Source organism: Lactuca saligna, chromosome 2 (genome assembly GCF_052625555.1).
Source record: "Lactuca saligna cultivar CGN05327 chromosome 2, ASM5262555v1, whole genome shotgun sequence".
In the NCBI taxonomy this organism is placed as follows: Eukaryota; Viridiplantae; Streptophyta; class Magnoliopsida; order Asterales; family Asteraceae; genus Lactuca; species Lactuca saligna.
Genome location: NC_136418.1, coordinates 176,175,507 through 176,200,318, shown reverse-complemented (window position 1 = coordinate 176,200,318; position 24,812 = coordinate 176,175,507). Strand labels below are relative to the sequence as shown.

The window sequence follows — 24,812 nt, the reverse complement described above, 5'->3', positions numbered from 1 at the left end:
TAATATGATTAGAAAATACAATGTCTTTTTTAAAAATGACAAATTACATGAGAATATTTTATAAATATTGAAAATAGACTGGAACAATTTTGTTAATTTTTTTTTTTTTAAAAGAGTTAATATATTAAAGTGAGTTTTGGTCAGTGTTTATAAAATAAAAGTTTGTGGAAATAGGAGTAAAGTAATACAATAATTATAGACGTTAAAATGATCATTATCAAATACAAATCATTAGACAAATGAATAACATTTTAACAAACTAATGTGACAAAAATGAAAATGTAATAAAATCTTATACCTAGTATGTAATTTACGAGTTAATTTACAATTGTACCCTTGATGTGTTTCGGGTTTAAAAACCCTACATCGCTTTCTCTTCTACACAATGAACGCCTCTTGACAAGGCGATGAAAGACGTTAGAACGCACATCTTCGGAGATGGATTTATTTCTAAAAACCCTCCAATCAGCCGACGCCATAGTCACTTCTCTCATAATTTCTAGAATCGTTTTTTGTTTACCTAATTGCATTTGTTACGTTAAAATTGTAGATAGAGATGGATTTATTTAAAATCCCGTTTCTCTTTTTACAAACAACAATGCTTAAATCGAAAGCCTGATTTCTTCATCTGTTGATCTCGCTATCTATCAATGGTGATTTTCTTCATTTTGTTTGAAATCAGGCAGCGGCCAGACAACCGTAGAGATGGTTTCCACAGATGAACAGTTATTTCCATCTGTTCGTCTACTAAATTCTATCTCACATCCTGTGAAGTTTAAATTATCATTTTTTTCATACACGATTTCTGTTTTCGCTTATTAATTTATTGACGATATGTATTGAATAATTGGGGCAAATAATAATCAGTATTTGCAGAACTCAAGTTATATAACTCGTCGGAAATGCTTCAGAATTTGATTCAATGAATTTTTAAGACATCTCTGATTCTGGGATTTGCCTTGAGATACTCATTTCATTGTGTTCATAACCTTCTCGTTGGGATATTTCATGGATCTTAACATGTTTTGCTTGGAAACCAAATTTGGACTTTTGGATCTTAGTTATTACTCTTTGTATTGTGATAACTAATTTTTGTGAAATGAAATTTCAATTAGGGAAAAAAACGGATAAACAAATAGGAAGTTGATTATTAAAAGGAATTCGTATTTGTTTTCGTTTTTCTATTTTATAATATGAATAGTTAGATATTTAGTAATCCTAATTAATCAAATATTTATTATAAGTTATGATGACAATTGCTTAGTTATTAAATAACAATCGTGGGTTATTATATCTTGCAAAAATTGCAATCAAATAACAGATTAATTATTAATCTGTTTGAATAAATCCTTGTATAGTTTGTCAATGTTTAATTGTATGAACGAGATTGTAATAAATATATTTATTAGTTATACTCTAAGGGAGAAACAAAGGCATGTTGTCCTAAAGATATGGAGGCCTAATGGATCGATTTTCATGTGAATAGTCACGGATTTTGCAATAAAGGAGTTGGACTTTTGTGATTGCAAAGTTGCAAACCAATCGGTTGTTACATACAATCCATGAATTTTGCCTAATCCGTGTGGGTCATGCAAAGGCTTTAACATGGTATACATGGTTTAATGAAGTAAAACGTTTCTTATAAAAAAAAAAGAAATCATTAAATTTATAGATAACGTTTTAGCCCTAAATAGTTTTAAGTTTTTCTTTTCAATTTTAAATCGGATAATTATGCAACTATTTTGATGATTTTGGTACATGTTTTGAAGGTGATTGAAACTATTCGCTAATAATTATAACTGAATAATTTATAATTTACGAAACTTAGTGTTCTAAGTTCTAACTACAATTTAACATGTATCAGAGGAAATAACCAAAAAAATTTGTTTTTTTATAAAAAAATAATCATTTGGTCTGGAATTGGCATTTCAAATTCACATAAAAATGTATTTCAATTCAAGAAAAAACATTTTGTGATAAAAATGCATTTAGGACTAGAATTTTGAATTCCGAAGTTCGAAAAAAAATTATAAAAGAATAAAACTCGAAATTCATAGAAATTATTAAATCCAATTTAACAATTTTGGAATTTCGTAAAAAAAGTTTTGTTTTTACTTAACAGAATATCTTAACTGCAGATAATAGACATATATAACATTTAATTATCTAAATACTTCATATCAATATAAAATAAAAATAACTATGCATTCATTTGATAAAGTGGATAACTAGTGAATTCGATAACGTTTTGCTTAACATATTGATTTTTCTTTTGATGTAACCTAGGTATAATTATCATTAAGTCTTAGCCTCATATTTTTTTACGATTAATGATTGTTTAGATTCCCCACTAATCTCAATATCTATATCAAGATCTATCAAGTACGGAACAACATATATTATCATATCGGAGCTATGGCAAGTTTGATATATAGAATATACTGTTTGAAAATCTCACTTTGAACATCTCATTAAATCCAGCATAGACATCATTCTTTTAAGTAGTTCAATTAGTATAATGATTTGGAATCATTGATAAATCTTATTTATAGGTTCATAATAACGATCATAAATATAAGTTACACTTGAAATAAAATAAATGCAACTTAACTTACATAGCTTTTAGTGAAAACCTGGAAATTACGCGGGCAAAAATCCGAAACCGAAGGCTCTATTTGCCGGATACTTAGATCCCTTAGAACCTTGCTAAATATCCCAAAGAACCCTAAAATTGGGCTTAAGAAAGAGTAGTATCTTACAGAGAGATATTGGAAATTGGTGTGGAAATGAAGAAATTTGAGGGGGCACATATACTGCAGCAGGCGCGAGCCGCGAACCAACAAGAGGCGCTTCATGCCCTCGAGCTTTGTGACACGTGTCATCGTTCAGTTTGGCTACCTCTCACTCATCTAAAAGCAACCATGTGCCACCATTTCATGGTGCCACGTGTCCGTCGTTCCTTAGACCATGTCACATTTTCTCTTAGAGAAGGTGGCTACCCGACCATGCTATGTAGCGCACCAGATGCTACCACATCATCAATCTAGATAAATTCTTGGAGATCTGTGGACAACTATAATTTTCGCATATAAGCTCTGTTTTCAATGTTTTTTTATATCCCTTGAATCCTATCGAGGAGTTGTAGAACTTTCATTAGGGTCTCCACCATTAATTGCCACTCTAACTAAAATTGATATTTAGATTGTTAACGTCCGCGCGAAATTCATAACTTGTTCATACGAACTCCATTCTTGTATTTCTTTATGCCTACGAACTCCTAATCATGAGATCTTCAACTCTCGTTTAGGTTGTTTTGCCTAACAACCAATCGATTTTAATTTCGATTCTTGTGCTAACATAGTGTGCTGAAACTTCGAAAAATCATAACTTCCTTATATGAAGTCAGATTTGGATGTTCTCTATATGTACGTTCTTGGTGTTACGGTTACTACAAGCTTTGTTTAGATTGTTTAGGCTAATAAACAACCTATCTAAAATTCACTTTTTACGATACGCATAACCGTGTTGGTTTAATCGCAGAACTTCAAAGAAATATAACTTCTTCATATGTAGTTGGATTTCAAAGTTCTTTATATGCATAAAAATTTTGTCACATAAATTATAACTTTGGTTAAGATTATTTATACTAAATAATATTCTGTCAAAATGTCATTTTATCACTTATTTTATCTTAATTGCCCAGCCCAAAATTGTGGGTGTTACAGGCTGATCGGGGTCCTCAATACTCCATGACAACTTTGTCATCTATAGTTGATAACTGGAAAACTTCAAACCGGTGTATGACATGGTGTGGTGGAAAGGTGAAGCTCCAAGCTTTATGTGTTGATTGTATATATGGGGTTGAGTTGAGGCAGGACCTACTTCGTGCTAAAGGCCAACAGACCCAGGGCAGACCGGATAGAGTGTAGACCCATTAGGGCATATCAGTTATGCCGAAGGCCCATAGAATGGTCCAGACAGGCTGAAGGCCCGGGTAGGCGGACCACACATGCTGAAGGCCCGGGTGGGCGGACCAGACATGCTTAAGGTTTTGAGAGTGGGCCAGATAGACTGCAGGTCCAGTAAGGGCGATTCAGTTATATTGTAGACTCTATATGTATAATGTTTGTTTGCTATGATATGGTTATGGTTTGTATGGCGTTGGTATTTTGGAGGAACTCACTAAGCTTCGGGCTTACATTTTTGGATTTTGTTTCAGGTACTTCGGATTATCACGGGACAGCGAATGCTAGATCGTGCACCTCCTCGTATTTTATCATTTTGATTTTTGGGATACTCTGATATGATACTATTTTGAAAACATTTTGTAATAAATAATGGTTTTTGAATGTTGGAAAAAGTTTTAAATTTTCATGAATTTTATGGGTGTTACAGCGGAAGTGTTCCTCCAATTCGCTCAAACCAAGGTTTTGATACTAACTTGCAACGTCCCATTTTTCACAACCAATTTTTTTTTTCATTTTTACTAAGGAAAAACCTCTCAATTTATAAATCCATTATTAAGAAAACCATTTATTCCAAATTACATTTATTAAAAATCAGAGTACCATAGAAAACACGAAATCCTAACTGTTGCTGATGAGTGTGTACAATGTCGCCTTGACTTTCCCATAGCCACCAATGATACTTGAAACAATAAACAACTAGGTGAGCATAAAGCTTAGTGAGTTTCCCCTAAAATACCCCATAAGATAAATATACAAGCATGCATCGGGTCTACTCAACCATCATGCTGGAATACCCAGGATTTGTTGGCCTACAACCTCAACCCAGCCGCTCTTCCAGAGCCTCCGTGCCTACAACTTACAGTCGGCCCGCACCAAGTACCTTGGCCTACAATACATATCAGGACCGCCTCAACCTACTATTACCATATGTCGACATATAAACAAACAAGGATCAAGTAGGTACATAATACATACAAACAACAATCATACAATGCACTCCCGCTTACTAGTCCTCTCACATCGCATAGTCTCGTTACCATCTAATCACCATGAAATGTGTAACCATAAGTAACCAGAGGTGAGATAGCCACCCGAACAAATGATCATACTTTAGAGCCATAACCAAACAAGGAACATGCAATAAAGCCTAAATTAAGAGTTCTCTGGCTATCCTACATGACTACATACAGTCCCTAGGGCACTCCACTAGATGATAACCAATAAGTACAAGTAAAATTGAGAATTATACATTTCAAAAGAAAAATTGTTTTGAAATTTACGGTGTTACAAGTTGTAACACCGTAAAATTTCAAATAAAATTTTCATTTTAAATCGCATAATTCTCATAACACATTTCACAAACATATCATTTATTTAATTTACAAATTTGTAACTCCATAATTGTTTGATTAAAATCCAGGATCTTCAAAACATAACTCTTTCACTGGTGTATACAATCAAGCCGACGTCTTCTCGTGATCCTGATAGATACCTGAAACACATAACACATAACACGGTAAGCAAGAAGTTTAGTGAGTTCCCCAAAATACCACATACAATGCATTAGCCACTTGAGGCTATAACTCTGTAAGACCCTCCGGTATATGCGTCTCAGTTGAACCCTCCAGTCCCACGACTCAATGGACCCTCCGGTCTCACAGCTCGTTGGACCTTCCGGTCCGGTCTCAGTAACATATAATATAGCATACATATCACACAGACAAATACATAACTCAAGTAATCACATAAGACCCTCTGGTCACACATAAATACCACTCTAGGTAAAGTATAGTGAGAAGATTCATCTCAAAAGCTAACATATAACAATCTCGTACTCGGAAATCTCGAACTAGCCTTCGCCTAACACATAGGATAACATATCTAATTAATACTCTTATTCATACTCAAATACACCAAAGGCTATTTTTGTTCTCTGTCTAACTCTTGAAGTGGATAAAAGACCATTTTACCCCTCCATGGTCTCCATTACTCATGATTAACCCAACCCTAAAGTCAACAGAAGTCAGACTCGAGTCAACAGTCCATGTTTGACCCGAATCGTTGTATGCACTCTTGTGACTCGTCAAGTCCCCTTGTTTCCTCATAAGTCTCTAGAAAGTCCAGCTCAACTCATCGAGTTGACCCCCAACTCGCCAAGTTATCGTACGATCAAGCTCATCGGGACAAACCCTCACCAACTCGTTGAGTCAGGACATGGACTCGGTGAGTCCCTTTGATCTGATTTCTCATTCAAATGTCCAAGGAAAGATCTACCACACTATACTCTAGATCTAGTCCTTAAAGTCACATAATATGTGTAAAGTCTCGACATTTACGCTCATGCATGACATATATGCCCAAAAATGCCATTACCTAGTCTTACAAAGGGTTAGGTGCTCAAAGTCCAATCTCTAGCTCAATAAAGTTCAGGTCTTTGGGCTCTCAAGATCCTCTCCACTTCAGATCTGGGGTTTCAACCTCAAATTACACACAAAAGGCTCAATGACTCTAAGAAATGGAAGAAAACCCTAGAAAACCCCCATATCAAGATCTCCTTAGAAGATGAGCAAGTTAACATATTTACCTCAAGAAAACACTACTGAATCTGAGGATCCAAAGCTTCCTATTGTCCCAACCTCAATACTCTTCACTTCTCCTTCAAGGAATGCACCAACAACCACCAACTTAGCTCCTCACTCACTTTCTAGCTCTAGTGGCAATTAGGGTTTTCTCTCAGGAGTGTTGGGTAACTGGTGAGGCGAAAATGGGGCATAAGTTCCCTTATATAGGCCCCAACCCCGGGAAATTAGGGTTTCTCTGCCCAGCACCTACTCGGCGAGTCAGCTCTCTGACTCGTCAAGTCCACTCATTAATTCCACGCGGGCAACTCGACCCTACTCAACGAGTTAGACTCACAACTCATCGAGTCACTCCATAAATTCCAAAATTTAAACACGCAATAATATACCTGAAAGTCCGGATGTTACATTGGTCCTCAGGTTTGACGTAATGTTGCCTCGATAGAGTTGTCTTGAACTCAATCTTTCAAAGTTTGAACAAAGTACAAAAGAAATTTATTTATTTCAATGCCCCGTTTTTCTTTTTAATAATTGATCAACACATATCCTATTTTTTGTTTTTCTCTCAATTTTGTGTTTTCCCTGTTAAGATGGACAGTCAAATTACTTTTGTTTTGTTTTCATACAATGAAAAATGTATTGCTTGCTAATTGGTTGGTTTTTCAATCTGAACATACACAAACTATACATGATTTACCCTTTGTATCATTTTCATTGGTCCTCGTGTTGGATATAGTGTTACCTTGTTGGAGATGTCTTGAACTCAGTCTTTCAAAGTTTAAACAAGAACAATATAGATTTATTTGTTTCGATGTCCTGTTTTTATTTTTGTATAATTGATCGATGCATATCTTATTTTCTGTTTTTCTCTTAATTTTGTGTTTTCCTTGTTAGGATGGACGGTGTGATTCATTTTTTATTTTTATTTTTTACTTTATTATTATTATTTTGGAATAGCACCGGAAGAACCTCCAAGATGATGAATCCTCAAAAATCGGTATCGTTGATTTGCAACATTGAGTTGGTTAACCTGCTCTATCTTTTTACGTATATTTGTATTGTGCTTGTTATACGGTGTAGTTTGCATGTTTTTTTTATTTAGTGAGTTGGGAAAAATTGGTTGTTATATGTTTATAGATCTAAAAACATGGAAAAAAATAAAGCTAGAAAAATTGATGTGAAAATGATTTAGCAACTATGTTACATGAGTTAGAAGGGATATATAAACTCCACCCGTAGAGCTTTAGTAAATTCAGTATCCATATTGATAATATAGTTGATATTTTGAATTTTTTTGTTTTTTACTAATTAGATAACTATTTTATTGATCTTTATACAATACAAATGAATGATTTAGATCTAGTTTGAAATTCTTTTTAAAAGATAATAAATAATTATTCTTTGAAGATACATATAAATAGTAATTAACTTCTTTTAAGTGTGAGTGGATTTTTTATGCCTCGAGCCTTGAATAAAATCATTGACCTTTGTGTCTTTTCTTTTTGTCTTGGTCACGCTTAGGACTTTGGTTCAATAAGTTGTTGCATGATATTATTTTTAATTAAATAATATCTCAAACATTATAAATAAATAAATAAATAAATAAATAAAAAAACGCTCGTATGTATAAAGAGTATATGCTAAATATTTTATCATTTATAAATCAAGAAAATAACAGATAGCCAGAATTAAATTTAAATGTATCCATATAATAATAATAATAATAATAATAATAATAATAATAATAATAATAATAAAAAAGCTGCGGGCCGTCATGAGTTGAGGCATGACTCTATAGCCACTTCAGCTCCTCTTACACAGTTCTTGAATTGTCAAAAATACCCCACCAACAAACCAACCCTAGACTTTCTCCTAAGCCTCTCTTTTTCTTTCAAACCTAAATTAAAAATACAAATCACACCCATTACACAAACCTTTTTTTATTTTAAAGCTTGTGTGATAACTATTGGTAAGTTTAAAACAATTGGTATAGTATCTTAGCTTTTAACTAAACTCGGAAATTTTTTCCAGTAAAAGTTTGACCGAATTTCCAATTTGCTGGAACAACATTCCATGAGGTAGAAGTGCGACGATCACTACTAGTCACTCTAAAAGAGAGTGATTGACCAACTAGCACTGCATTTGATTGCCAGTTTTGACCCCAGTTACGACTCAGACTCATCCACCCAGTCCTCGAACCTTTCACCCATACTCGAGTGATATCCCCTGCACCCGCCACGTTGGTAACCAAAACCAAGTTGAAGTAACGGAATCCATTGATGGTGAATCTTATTCCCCCTTGCTTTCGGCATGGTACCCTATGTGATAAAAAAAAATATATATGTAATTCAACTTTTTTGTATAGAAAAATGTTATAAAAACTAAAAAGGTAGAATTGTTACACAAATTAAAAGATCTTTATTCTCTAATTGTTCAAGGGTAATATTGTAAATAAACATAATTGAACCGTACAAGCACAAACGCGGTTTTAGGGAGTTGAGGTCCCCCATTTTTCGGGATTGTCAGTTGGAAAGTCAAATGCTAAAACATTTTTTAAGGTAATATGGATAAATAATGAGCGCATAATTTAAGTAGATGATAAAATTTCAGACTTCCATTTCCAAAATTGGAAGAAATGGAGACAAGTCGGAGAAACTAACCGGCGATAGGAAACGGGGACGATGCCGGCACGGTATTCGGCGATCTTGAGGAACATGGGCATGGCAAGATCGAAATGGGTCCTCGGAGGGTTGCACCACCCACCATTGTCACTTGGCTGAGCGAAATTAGGAGGACAGAAATTGGTCGCCGTGATGAAAATAGAAGGGCTGCCGGAGTGGCACCACCTTGGATCATTCACACATTTTAACTCGAAACAAGCACCGCAACTCAACCCGTTGTTGAACAGAGCCGTGCTTAGCGCCGCCGTGTTGACGCCATACCCTTGGCTGTACAAATTTCCATACCCACAAGCTCCACCTGTAAAATAATCATTTATTCAATCTTCCATAAAAACAGAGTAATTGAAAGAGAGGATGATGAATTAGCTGGGAATCTGAAACAGGGTGTGAGGAAATGAAAATGGTGACGTACCCATTGTACCAGAGGCGTCGTTGCCGCCGTAGAAGGTGGCGTGAGCACTCTCCCACTTCCCTCCGGTGTAGACTCCCGGTATACGAGCGTTGACGGCTGTTAGAATGGCACACAAAATTACAAAGTAACCCACACCACTGGCCTCCATTTTCACACAGAGAAGGAATGTGAGAAGTGGGAGTTGAAAATGTGGAAGAGAATGAAATCTGTATCGCTACTTATTGCGGCGAGTGAGGAGAGAGAAAAAGAAAGGAAGGGAAGACACAATTTAGGTATCGATGTACAAAATATTTCCATTTTTAACGTAAAGTTGAATAAAGTTTTAATCGTATTTTCCACGATTTAATTGAATCCATTGGTTTGAATGGCAGATTTATTTATTACTTGTTTTATAGATTTATAGATTAGAGTGGGGCATGTATCCATGTATACTTCATAGACTTTATATAATACGTTTCACTTTCTTGATTTTAATCAATGCATCGTTTAATTTTAACAAATTAACTAACAAGAACATCGTCTAGTTTATCTAGAAATGATTGTTCAAAACAATATAAATATGGAATGGAGAAGTTTCATAAGTTAAACTGTTACTAATTTCTTGTCATAGCAATAAATATGTAAAATACTTAGCATTTTTATGAATATTATAATGTTTTTCACATTTATTTGAGTCTTGGCATGTTTTCTTTTCATAAATATCAGAAAAAGCATTAATTGTATTTTTAATAAGATATTCAAAGAAAAATGTTAATCAGTTAAATATATATTTTTATAATCATGTACATTGATCTTATTTTACCCTCTCTTTTTTATGTGATTAAAAAGAATAAGTGTCTGGTGATTCCTTAATTAGAGCCACTACTAGCGGTGGGGGATTTTTCTAATTCTGATTGACAAGATAAGTCATCTTGTCCAACAAACCCTTTTATTGTACTTTCCGTACTTTGACTAAACTACCCTTCCACCGGATCAAAGGCTTCCAGAATCTGACAATCTTTGTAGAAAAGAACAGGGTTAAAACTGGAATTTCGTTATTAACCTTAAAACGAGTTCACATTAATCTTCGGGATTGTGAACAAAGAATAGAATAAAAGTGTGAAAAAGGGCCACAAAATTTGCCGCTTTGCTTGAATATGAAGTTGTGCCATTAAAACCATCTTTACTATAATCATAATGGCTACTGATACCCCTTCACTTTTTCCTATTTCCAAATTCAGTCCCTAATATATATTCTTGCATTTATTCTCCTACCATTTTCACTATAACATCATTTTATCCCGAATGATGACTTAAAAGATTCTTCAGAACAATAAACATCAAACTTTTAAAAAAGCATGTAACGCTCACGATTTACACATATTATAGCTTTTTGTAAAGAAAATGGAAAAGTAATAGATTTTGTGCGATAATATTATGCATCCATTTTCCGTGACCTGACATTTTTGGTGTTAAATATTGAAATAAAAACGTTATTTGTTCGTTTCTTAACAGTTATCCATTAAATTAATTATATGCGATACAAAAATCAATATCAAACCAAAATCATGTTTCCTTATTTGAATAGGGGTTCGCTTTTTCTACCATATAAGAATCGATTCTTAGGTAGTTGAAGTCCGAATCTCTTATTTATGAGCTACTTAATTAAATTGTCAAACATTTGTTTACTTTTAAATACGAGAATATTTCAAAATTCAAACACTTAATTATAGATTTAATTGTAATTAAAAAATTACAACTTGCAGGAGTATCTCACTATTTTCAGTCACTTATAAAATCGTTTAAGGCTAAAGGGGATAATGTCATTGAAACCATATTTTTTGCCAATCATATTTTTGACATGTTATATTATTATCATATCATTCTTACCACAAAATTGTGTTTTTTTTTTTGCCACACACTAAGTGTGTGGTGCCACAGCTTTTTTTATTTAACTTAAATAATAACACCAAATTTCACTAATTCAAATAAGAAAAATATATACTAAAATTAAAATAGCTTAAAAAATGAAAAACATAAGAAACTTAAAAAAAATAGAATAACTAAAATAACTTGAAAAATAAAAAACACAAAAAACTTAAAAAAAAAAGCATAATTAAAATAAGTAAAAACATATTACATAAAATCTTCATCCAACAACTCGTCTTCTATGTCATCTGGAGGCTCCAAATTGAAGTTAATGTGTTGAATCTCGTAAATATATTCCACTAAGTCTATACGGATATTGTAAAATGTTTCGGTGCTACGTATATCTCATTTCCTACCCATGTACTCATCACCACTAATTTCTAATGGTCGGGTCTCGGGGATGGTTTTATGTTCATCATACGCATATATCGCTCTTCATTCATCTTCAATAATCATATTATGCAATATGATACATGCATACATGACTTATTGAAGTTTTCCCTCGCCAAACGAAGTGTTGGTTTTTTCAATATGTGCCAATGTTTCTAAAAATTCCAAAGGCTCGCTCTCTCTTGAAATTTTTCCTTCTAGAATCATGTGGACACGAAAATAATTTAACAAACACAACATATTCAGGATAGATCTTATCAACAATGTAATAACCATACTTATATGACGTTAGATGCACTTGAAAAGACGAATCTGGTGCAAACTGTCATATATGTTGTTAAATATAGGTGAACGATTAGAAATGTTAATGTGATTAATCAAAACAGGAGAACCAAAAAAAATATATCAAATCCACAAATCCTATGACGCCACCGCTTCAAGTATGACGGTTAGTGACCATGATTACATCGAGTAAATTGACCATGGTATGAGGTAGGGAAAATTTCTCATTCCCAATGGAGACAACCTAAACTTTCTATCATTCTAGGAAAACCATGTACGCTAACATGATGAGTTTGCAATTGTAAGATGTCATTTTGTGTATGTTTATGAAAATATTTTTTTACCATAAATCTTAATCACATGATCCTAACAGACATCCTAAAACTTTCGTCTAACACATCATCATGGATGCCATAAGCTCATTGACGAAGTGTGGTTGTGCATTTTTGTAAGGGAGTGAAAACGGATATACTTCTAGCATCAGGACGTTGTTGGAAAAAAACTGCAGCCCCTCGTTAAATCTTCAATTATATGTTCATATAAAAGTTTGAAAATTCTGAAGCATATTCGAAAATAATACCCTTAAAAAATAACATCATCGTCAAAGTAGTCTTACATCAACAGTTGATGGTTGATTCACAGTTTCTTTAAATATATCTTTGTGTTCTCCATTCCGAACTTCGGCTTCGTCATTGGATAAAGCATTATACATTTGCTCCGCTATTTGAGCAGCACTAACAATAGCATCACACATAAATTTAAATTATTCTGAAGACGAAAATGCCGACATTTTCTATAGAATTTAAAGATAAAACAAATGAAAGATATAAGAATTTCATTTAGGTTTGAAAAAGTAAGGGTTATTAGGGGGGAAGAGAAAGGTAGTAAAGAAAGAGAGAAGGTGCTACCAAAGCTTACCACATGCGGTAAAACCACGTCTCAAACTGCACACTAGGGGCAATGTTTCTTTTTGACACCGTGGCAAAACAGCGGTAGAACCGCAACAACTTCCTCCGGTATAATAAGTATTTATAATTTCGTTTGTTTCCAAAAAAAAAAAAAATTATTGTTTATTTTAAATTTTAACCCATTTTGAAAGATTTAGCGTAATGCATGGTCCATGTTTCGTATCAGATTCATCTCCGACTATAATTAATCCACCATTTGTGTTACGTGTAAAACCGGAAAATATATATTTATCTCTAATGAAACATTAATTAAACACCACATATAGAAAACATTCACATAAATGATGAAAATATTCTTGTCTAACTTGAATCGGCATATATTCAATTTAGAAGTGGGGATCGATCATATTTTCACTATCATACCTTATCACCAACAAATTTATCTCATCTTTATTCTTATCTCGATAAAATTTGTCTTATTATTTTATCTGAAAATATTTAAGGGCAAAAATAAAAATTAATTGATATGATAACATTAGTGCCTATAGAACGTTTGCTTATGATAACACTTAAAAATAACTATTATTTATTGTCATCTTATTGTTAATGGTATAATTTTAAAATTATCATGTTTTAACGTGTTAACGAATATTAAAAAAAATGTTTAAATTCTAGAAATATCCACAAGTATATTTTTATATTACTCTATTACCTTTGTCACTTAATTAGTAAAATTTTGGGCTTATTTACTTGGCCTGTATAACAATGAGGTCATGAGTTCAATCCTGGGCCGGTTCAGACGGTGAGCAAACTGGGCGACCGCCTGGGGCCCACGACTCCAGAAGGGGCAAAATTTATGCGCTATTTAGTTTATATATAAAAAAAAAATTATTACCTAAATGATTTTTAGGGTTTAAAGTTGGTTAAAACTCAAATTAGCTTAAAAGATAAATAATTTAGTTTTCTTGTTATTGCTAATTAAACATGTCTATATTGAAAAATAAATGATATTTTTTTGAATATTTATTATATTTGTTTTTGAAGAGCTTTTTTTTTTTTCACCCCGACCTCATATATGTTTGAACGGCCCTGGTTCAATCACATACATATATTAACTCGGCGTTAAAAAAATTACACAACTTATTTATCCTTGGTTCATATTGACGAATAAGGTTGCAACAAGTTTAGCAGAATTTTAAACAAGGCTTATAAAATGATTAAAATATAATATCCTTGAGCTTGATTGGATGAAGCTTGGTTTTAGGTGTTGTTTGTTTTTTGGAAAATCATCTTCAGACCTTTTATTGTTGCGTGGTGCAGTACACGCACAACACTTTTTATCTTGCAGTTGTTTGTTTTTCAAAAGTATTTGGATTAAAAAACATATGCACGTGTTCTTTTTGGCGCAGCACGTGTTTTGCCGCTTCCAATCTCTTCTTCTTCTTCTTTTTCTTTTCTTGCTAAAATATTGATTATATATTGCTGAAATCTTATTTCCCATTTTTTTTTCGTTTTTTTGTTTATTCTTGTTGATTTTTTTTATTGAATAATAATAACTAGAAAAGATTCTCCGGCGTTGCCGGGGTCGGAAGGTATTGTTTGTAAAGTAAAGTAGCATGTTGAATTGCATTGAGATAATCTAGTAAAGGAAGATAAACAATGTCATCTAATTACATAAGTAAATAAATATAAATCATTATTTCTTGCAATAAATGAGAAAAAATAAAGAAATTGTCTCACAAATTGAGCTTTATTGCCATGTATGGCGGCGACCGGAAAACCAATCTGAAAAATATAGACCGTTGTTTATTGTCTGTTAATGTGAGGGTAATTTGGTCTTTTAAGGTAGTAGGGACTGAATTTGTGACGACGGGTAAACCATATAGAGCATTAATGTAATTTTGGCGGTGGTGGTGATGACAGCTGATGGGTGGCTTTATGGTATTGGGTGAGTATTTTTTAATAAATAAAACATTAATTTAAAACCAAAAAGAGAAATATAAATTAATAAAAAAAATCGATTAGGAGTAAAAGAGTGATTTCGGTCGCCATCGTTGTCCTTAATGTGTTAAATCTGGTAAACCACATGGCCCAATCGTGTAATTTTGTCTAATAATAATAATAATAATAATAATAATAATAATAATAATAATAATAATAATGAGGGACCATTTCTGCCAAAAGACTAGATACTAATAATATGTAATAAAAGATGAGGGTTATGAAAAATTCAAACGAAAGTGAAAGGGTTGTTTGTGAACAAAAGCATAAATGTGAAGGGTCAATGTAAAAGTAGTTTTTAAAATGTACATAAGTTGGAGTACCAAAATGATAAAAAAATTAACAAAAAAAATGAGCAAACCTGCATAGAGACCAATCTTACCAAACACTTATTAAGTTTACTATTCCTAACTTTCATATCTTTAATATATATATATATATATATATATATATATATATATATATATATATATATATATATATATATTAATTTGTTGATGAAATATCTTTATTTTATGCTAAAATATATTTATTTATTTTTGTTAAAATATCATTATTTTTGTTGAAATATCATAAATTATTGCAGAAATATTATACATTATTAAATTTTCGGTATTAAACAAACTATTTTTTGGATTATAAAACCAGTTTATTTTAATTTTTTAATATCTACAGCAACATGCAAATGTTAAAAAAACAAACACGCTTCTTATTACAGTCTGCAGTCGTTTGGTCCACCCCTTCTACTGAGGTGGTCCATAGACTTTATGGATTTGTGCTTAAAAAAAAAACAAACAACGCCTTATTTGGTTTCACGCTTTGAGCTCACTTAAGCAATGTAAAGGGCTTGATGCTCATAACTTCTTTATATCGAAAATATCAAGGTTTCAAAAAACGTTCGATGGTAGTTAGTTGTTTGACTAGAGTTAAATGATTAATCAACGTAGACGGGTATGAATCAGAGATCTTTAATAATAAATTTGTTCAATTTAATAAAATTAAATATAACAATTATCATCATAAAGTTACTAAATACCATTAATAACATAACAAACTATGTTAATGTGATTAATACTGCACTAATCATTCATTAGATAGTTTCTATTAATATAGAATTTGTAGACACTATTAACAATGCATCACCGTCTAAGTAGTAATTAATCGTTTAGCGCCTTCTAATCGGCCGAGTAGCGACTACAGACTAATCAAAGATTAATCAGGCCATAGTCGAGATTTTTACAACATTGGAAAATATTAGTTTTTTTTTGTTTATCTTATATATTATATAGGTAAAAATTGATGACTTGGCGCAATAGACCATTTAACTCGTATAAAACACGTCAACTGTTGGTGATTTGTTATAATCAATATTATTTTAAGTGTAATGAGATTACTTTGTGTGACCCAAAGCGATATTGTTAAATATTAAACAATGAAGGAAGGTGTGGAGTACACATGTGTTTAAGTTTGATCAAATAGCAAAGTACATTGTCATTTAGGGGCGAAGCCCCTGAACGAACGGAGGTCCGAGGTCAGCACCCCTGGGAGCAGGGTCCAAGGGGCAGAGCCCCTAGATGGGGTCGAGAATTGACCCATTTTGATTTTTATTCAAAATACCCGTTTTATGACTGTTTTGGATGTTTTGTGACAGTTTTAAATTGTCATATGACAGTTTTCAAACAAGGATCTAAATTCAGTTTTGGTTTGTTTTCTGGTACTCAAGAAAATATACCCTTTCATTCTCTTTCTTTCTCTTCGATTTTTCTCAGTTTGATCCAATTGGGGATTTGGGAGTACCAACCAAATACTTCGATTTGAAAGTGATAATCATAATTCTCAGATTTCCAAGTGCCATTAAACCCATATTTCTAACCAAAATCGAAGTAATCTGTGATCTTGGCAAGTGGTGATTCTGTAAAGGATATGACAAGCAAGTTTGACAAATTGAACAAGTTTCAAGGGCAAGATTTTCGTAGATGGCAGAAGAATATGCACTTTCTTTTTACCACTCTGAAAGTGGTGTATGTTCTGAGTACACCCATGTCAGTCTTACTAGAATCTATTGCAGATGAGCCTTTGGAGGCAACAAGAAGGAGATCAAAGTGGGAAAATAATGATTACATATGTCGTGGTCATATTCTCAGTGGTATGTCTAACTCTCTTTTTGATATCTATCAAAATTTCAAATCTGCAAAAGAACTGTGGGATTCTATTGAATCTAAATACATGGCTGAAGATGCTTCTAGCAAGATGTGACATCCCCAATTTCACGGCCAGAAAAGACCGATTTGTTTATGCTTTGTTTTATAAAATCAGAGTAATCTTTTAATTAAAAGAGTCGCGAAATTTGTTCCCAGAATAAAATATGATAACCATTTATCAAAACATTTCTCGAAAAGAATGTATTTTCATTAAATAATAAAACCTTGGGATGTCATGTTCGATACAGACCAAAAGCATAAACAATATAAAATAAATCTTACAACAATTATTTATGACTACTGATCTATAATCCAAAATATCTCGTCAAGTCCATCAACTTATACCCTTGTGCCATTACCTGTAATGAAAAGAAAACTGAGTGGGTCAGGCTTGGGAGCCTGGTGAGCATATAGGGTTTTCAACCCACAATAATATAATTATTATATGTAATCAGCAAACAATCAACCCAATTACCCATCCCCATTATCTTCTTAAGGTTTTACCCTAAGAACCAACTATCCTTCATTCATTTATTCGTAAGAAATTTGGCACGAATTCCATTGCTGCCAAAGCTTATTTATCAAGTATTAAATCCATAGTTATCTGGCGCTAACTCCATAGTCACCAAGGTTCACTTAACAAGCACTAACTCCATAGTCGCCAAGGTTTACTCAACAAGCGCTAACTCCATAGTCGCCAAGGTTTACTCAACGTGCGCTAACTCCATAGTCGCCAAGGTTTACTCAACGTGCGCTAACTCCATAGTCGCCAAGGTTTATACAATAGGCGCTAACTCCATAGTCACCAACTATTCCATCTACATATGTTCTACCCAACCATTTTGTAGATATAAATACTTACACAGTTTAAATCATTTAACACTTGTATAAAACTCCAATTTCCATGCCCATCTCAAATAGACAAATAACATATAAACACATAGCACGTATCTCATAGCAAATACGTCATATTTATGTGTTAGAAGAAAGTAACTACACACTCACACATATAAACAACAATAAACTTAATACACTCAAACCATACTTGTATTATTATCGTGTTTATGAAAGGTAGTATACACTCACTTGATTAGAAGATGATCGGACAGCACTACGACTTGCAGAAGTAGTATTCTTCGGTAGATCTGGAAGATCTCCACAAAAATTGAATTTCTCGCGGGCAGAGCTTCGGCTCGGGAACCGCACTTCTCGGGATCTTCGGGATCTCGGGACTTGCTTCGGGGCTCGAGAATAATACCGGGGCTTCGGGGTATTTTTGGCATGCAAAACGATGCAAAACGGGAGAGAGAATGGAGAAAAATAGAAAAGAAGCCGGCTGCCCTTGCATCCTATTTATAGGAGGCTGGAGCCTCAGAGTACGCGGGGAGTACGCCAGTACGCGGGGCGTACTGGTCCGAAATCGTCACTGCGTTCGTCATCCGAAGTCCTCGAGTGCGAGTGTCGACATATTCGCTGTACGCGGGGCGTACTTCGGATCGGACCGCTGACTCTTCTTCGGATAATGCCGGGGTTTAATAATTAATTTTAATTATTAATTATTTAATAAACTTTGGAAATTCATATCTCCTTCATACGAACTCCGTTTTCGACGTTCTTTATATCCACGCGAAGGTGAGACTACGTTCTACAACTTTCGTTTAGATTCCGTCGGCTAATTTTGACTTTTATTTTTATTATTTATTTTTGATAGGTCGGGCAGAAAATTTCGTTATAAATTCATAACTTCTTCGTCCGACGTCCGTTCTTGCCTAACTTTTCGTCGTTTCGCTACTAACAACGAGATCTTCGATTCTCGTTTAGATCGCTAAGGCTAAATATCACTCTAACGTAATTTCACTTTTTACGTCATTCAGCGTGGTGCCGGTTCTGTCGTGAAACTTTAACAAGTCATAACTTCTTCGTTATAACTTGGATTTTGGCGTTCTTTATATGCACGGAAACCTTGTAACATATACTACAACTTTAAAAGGATTATTCATCCTAAATAATCTTCTATCAAAAAGTCATTTTTGACGCTTATTGTTTCTAAATTGACTAGCCCTGATCTACGGGCGTTACACAAGAAGTTTCTTATCGGTAACTTTATGGGTTACAAGATGATTAACTCCAGGACTGTTATGGAACAATTCCATGAAATGTTAAGGATCCTGTGACAGTTTGCTCAACACAATCTAAAAATGGATGAAGCCATTTATGTGGCTGTGATAATTGACAAACTACCCTCTTCCTGGAAAGGTTTTAAACATAATATGAAACATAATAAAGAGTGATTAACTTTGACTCAACTTGGAAGTCATTTACGGATTGAATAGTCCTTAAGAACTCGAGAACTTGATAAGAATCCTAAATGCAAGAACCAAGTTGGTTCCTCTTCTATGAACATGGTGGAAAGAGAAAGTTCAAAGAATCCCAAGAAGTCTAATGGAAAAAGGAAGTTTAAAGGAAAGGATGACAAGTCTTCCAACAAAATGGCTAAGTTGGTTTGTTGGAATTGTAACAAACCGTGTCGTCTTCGCAAAGTGAACTTGGATGGTGCTCGACCAAATGGATCCAAGGATCTAGAAAAGTAACAAGGTCAGATTTTTGTTTCCATGCAGAAATCTAAATATGTTCAGAATTATATTTCTGTGATTTCTGAAGCATTTTATGTGTAGCATGATGATGTTGCATGGTGGGTTGATTCGGAAGCAATAAGCCATATATGTAAGGATCTTCGTTGGTTCAAGGAATGTCAATCAATTGAAGATGGATATGTGGTGAAAATGGGAAATGTTGCAACTGAACCAATCAAGGGTTTAGGATCTATTTTACTTTACTTTACTTCTGGAAAGTGTTTGTGACTAAACAATGTTTTATATGTACCGGGGATTCGAAAGAATCTTGTGTCTGAAATTGTTTTTAATAATTGTGGTTATAAACAAGTATTAGAAAGTGACAAGTATATCTTGTCAAGACATGGTTCTTTTATGGGATTTTGATATGTATGAAATGGAATGATTAGACTTAATATTTATTATCCTTTTATTGATAATTTTGTTTACATGGCTTCTAATAGTACTAGCAATAATTTTAATAAAACGAAATTATGGCATGCTAGACTAGGACACATTCATTACAAGAGATTAAAAGACATGTCTAAAATGAGTTTAATTCCTGTTTTTGATATGCAAAATAATGGAAAATGTAAAACATGCATGCTAACTAAAATCACTAAACAACCTTTCAAAGATGTTGTTAGGGAAAGCAAGGTGTTGGAACTTATACATAGGGATTTATGTGATTTCCATGCAACACCTTACCTTGGAAACAAAAAGTATGTTATTACTTTTATTGATGATGCATCTATATATTGTTATGTCTATTTTCTACATTCTAAAGATGAAGCTCTTGATAAATTTGAAGATTTATAAACAAGAGGTTGAACTTCAAAAAAATGAATTAATAAAAGTCTTGCGTACTGATAGAGGTGGTGGGTATTATGATCCAGTTTATTTTGAATCAACTGGAATAATACATCAAACCACAACTCCTTATACACCACAACAAAATGGTGTAGCTGAAGGGAAGAATAGTACTTTGAAAGAAATGGTTAATTCCATATTGTCCTATTAAGTGAAGGGTTTTGGGGTGAGACAGTGTTAACTGCAGGTTACATCTTGAATAGAACTCCAAATAAAAGGAGCAAGAATATTCCTTATGAACTAAAGGAAAAATTTGGTAAGAGAGGTGTAGATTGTATCTTTATTGGATATGTTGAGCATTCCAAAGCATATAGATTCTATGTTTTAGAATCTAATGACTCAGTGTATGTAAACATAGTGATAGAGTTAAAAGAGTTTATATCTTTCATGAAAAAATATTTACATCTATACCTAGACTAGGGGACATGATTCTTCAATCTTTCAGCAAGAGTACTACTTAAGCTAAAGATGTTTCTGGAGGTGCAAGTTCTGTACCTGAACCTAGGAAAAGCACAAGAGCTAGAAAAGCTAAGTCTTTTGGATCTGATTTTCAACTATATCTGGCTGAAGGAACAAGGAATGAGACTATATGTCAACATCAGTATTGTTTTAATATTGAGGAGGATCCAAAGACTTTTAGTGAAGCTATAGCTTCTAAGGATGTTCATTTCTAGAAAGAAGCAATTTAGGATGAAATTGATTCTATCATGCACAATAATACTTAGGTATTGTCTGATTTACCTCCTGGTTGCAAGGCCTTAGGAAGTAAGTGGATCCTTAAAAGGAAAATGAAGGTGGATGGCACAATTGATAAGTATAAAGCTAGATTGGTTATCCAAGGCTTTAGGCAAAAGGAAGGAATTGACTTCTTTGATACTTATGCTCCTGTTGCTAGAATTTCCACAATTAGATTATTGTTAACTCTTGCAGCTATACATAATCTTGTGTTTCACCAAATGGATGTGAAAACTGCATTCTTGAATGGTGACTTAGATGAGGAAATTTACATGAAACAACCTAAAGGATTTGTTATGCCTGGTAATGAACATAAGGTGTGCAAGTTGAAGAAATCATTATATGGTTTGAAATAAGCACCAAAACAATGGCATCAAAAGTTTGATGATTTATTTTGTCTAATGGTTTTGCATTAAACCAGGTTGAAAAATACGTATATAGAAAGTTTGATTCTTCTGGTAAAGGAGTTATAATTTGTCTATATGTTGATGATATGTTAATTTTTGGTACTGATTGTAACGCCCGTAGATCCGGGCAAGTCAATTTAGAGGCAATATGGGTCGAAAACGACTTTTTGGCAAAAGATTATTTAGAATAAATAATTTTAACCAAGTTATAGTATATGTCACAAGGTTTCCGTACATATAAAGAACGCCGAAATCTGAGTTATAACGAAGAAGTTATGGCCCGTCGAAGTTTTACGGCAAAACCGGTACGACACCGGAAAGCGTAAAAAGTGAATTTATGATAGAGGACTTTTTAGCCTTAGTTATCTAAACCAAAGTCGTAGAGTATGTTAAAATGAGAAAATCCGTAAAAAGAACGCCCAAATCTGACTTCGTATGAGGAAGTTATGATTTTTCAAAGTTTCAGCTTAGTAGTGTACAGCCCGAAACTCGAATTTTAGTTCGAGCGGTTTTTGGCTTACGCGACCTAAATGAGAGTTAAAGATCTCAATAATAGGAACTCAACAGTAAAAAGATGGACGAAAACGGAGTTCGTATGAAAGAGTTACGAATTCTTCGGGATCATTTAACAGTCTAAACGCCTCCTACTGTTAAATTTATGATCGGTCGAGAATTAGCCGACGGAGCCAAAATGAAAGTTGTAGATATTATTTTTACCTACGCATGGATATAAAGAACGTCGAAAACGGAGATAGTATGAGATAGATATAGACGAAGCTTAGTCGCTACTTTTCGAGCGCGGCGAATTCGATACAGTTTTGTAAATCCGAAATAGAATGAGAATTAGCCAATGAGGTCTAAATGAGAGTTGAAGATCTCATTAATAGGATCTCAACGGTAAAAAGACAGACAAAAACGGAGCTCGTATTCAAAAGTTACGGACGAAGCTTAGAGGCTACTTTACTATAAAACTCCTATAAATACAAGGGTGAACTCCTCATATTTTCTTCACACCATAAGCCTCTCTTTCTCTCTCTAACTTCTCTCTAGCCTCCCTAAACCCCTCCCAAGTCTACGGAACCTCCCTATCACGAGAAGAAAGCCCCGGAGCGCCCGACGGCTCCGAGAAGAAAAGCTTTCGGCTCGGAAACGCTGCTCCAACGAAGCCCGGTTTTTAATAAAAACCCATTGTAAGTGAGTTATGCCTATACTATATTTAATATAGCTTTTATTTAATTATAGTAACATTATTAGGACCTTAAAATAATTATTTGGGCTATTATTATAAGTTATATTGAGTGTTATTTAACGCTTATATAATAGTAATAATAGCTAGACTATTAATTAGTCGTGGTTAACGTTAAAAACTAAACCCTAGTGGTATTGATACTAGGTTTTGTCGAGGAAAATTGTTTTGAGATAACGAAGTGCTGTCTGAGTTCGGAATCACCACCTAATTAGGTGAGTGCATGGTCCCTTTCATCTTACACATAGATATGAAGTATTTATTATATAATTTACGTGTTGTGAGTGCATAGTCCCTTTCATCTTACACATAGATATGAAGTATTTTATATAAACTACGTGCTATGTGTGCATATTATTTGAATACTTGCTGTCTATGCTGGATGAACGTTTTATACATGTTTTAAAGGATTTAAACTGTATACGTATTTTATATACACGAATATGTTGGGTATGATGATGGGTAGATGAATGATGAGAGATAGAAGATGACGTGAGTATACATTGGCAGCTATAGACTTAGTGCCTATGGGACAAACACCGATAGCTATGGACTTAGTACCTGTTAGACGTTGGTAGCTATGGATTTAGTACCTGTTGGGAATTGGTAGCTATGGACTTAGTACCTATTAGTTAGACACTGGTAGCTATGGATTTAGTACATGTAGGAATTGGTAGCTATGGACTTAGTACCTGTTGAGCACTGGTAGCTATGAATTTAGTACCCGATAAGTAAGATATAGCAGCTATGGAATTAGTGCTTTACGAACGAATATCGGCAGCTATGGATTTAGTGCCAGTCCTATAACCCTGGAAGTAAGGGACTTCGGAATAAATAAATGCAGGATAGACGACTCTTAGGTTAAATCCTTAAGAGTAAAGAAGATAACAGGGATGGGTAATGGGGTTAATTGTTTGATGATTAAACATAACAATTATATTATTGTGAGTTGAAAACCCTATGTACTCACCAGGTTTCCCAACCTGACCCACTCAGTTTATGTATATCACAGGTGTTGATATGAAGTCACTTTACACTGAGAGATTTAAAGAGATGTAGATCACTAGTGTAAATAAATGTAAGTTCTGTTTATGCTTATGTTTCTGTATTAACGATGACATCCCAAACGTTTTAAGATGAATAAAAATACGTTTCTTCGAAAATGTTTTAATAACGTATTTATCGTGTTTTTCTGGGAACAAATTCCGCAACCTTTTTATAAAATGAAGTACTATGATTTTTATAAAGCATAAACAAAATCGGTCTTTTCTGGCCGTGATTTTTGAGATGTCACACTGATCAAGGTGAAGTTGATAAAGCCAAGAAATTCTTATCATCTAGTTTTGATATGAAATACATGGGGGAGGCTTAGCTAATTCTCGATATAAGAATTAGAAAAGGAAACAATGGGATTTCAATTTCTCAATCTCATTACATTGAGAAGATATTGAAAAAGTTTAACTTTGACAATTGTTCTCATGTTAGCACTCCTATAGATCCTAGTCTTAAGCTTTTACCTAACAAAGGATCTCCAGTGTCTCAACTTGAATACTCAAGGGCTATTGGTTGTCTAATGTACGCATGATTAGTACTAGGCCAGATATAGCTTATG

The 24,812-nt window shown here is 33.6% G+C and overlaps 1 protein-coding gene and 1 non-coding gene across 2 annotated transcripts; one reads left to right on the top strand and one right to left on the bottom strand.

Moving 5' to 3' along the window:
- Nucleotides 1-635: 635 nt before the first annotated feature.
- On the top strand, nt 636-767 carry LOC145032996 (small nucleolar RNA snoR143). Its single transcript, XR_013677264.1, has one exon. It is a non-coding gene; the product is annotated as a small nucleolar RNA snoR143 (small nucleolar RNA).
- A 7,468-nt stretch (nt 768-8,235) lies between these two features.
- On the bottom strand, nt 8,236-9,872 carry LOC145032929 (expansin-A6). The gene is made up of 3 exons (XM_078981894.1): nt 9,641-9,872; nt 9,208-9,526; nt 8,236-8,865 (listed from the first exon to the last, which is right to left on the bottom strand). Exons 1-3 carry the CDS (start codon nt 9,786-9,788, stop codon nt 8,556-8,558), a joined length of 777 nt encoding a protein of 258 aa, XP_078838020.1. The 5' UTR covers nt 9,789-9,872; the 3' UTR covers nt 8,236-8,555.
- Between the last annotated feature and the right edge of the window lie 14,940 nt (nt 9,873-24,812).

Coding starts and splice junctions, on each gene's coding strand:
- LOC145032929 (XM_078981894.1), bottom strand. CDS start 9,788: ATGGAGGCCAGTGGTGTGGGTTACTTTGTAATTTTGTGTGCCATTCTA. Junction 9,527..9,640: donor CGACGCCTCTGGTACAATGG/GTACGTCACCAT, acceptor ATTATTTTACAG/GTGGAGCTTGTGGGTATGGA. Junction 8,866..9,207: donor GTCCCCGTTTCCTATCGCCG/GTTAGTTTCTCC, acceptor TTTATCACATAG/GGTACCATGCCGAAAGCAAG.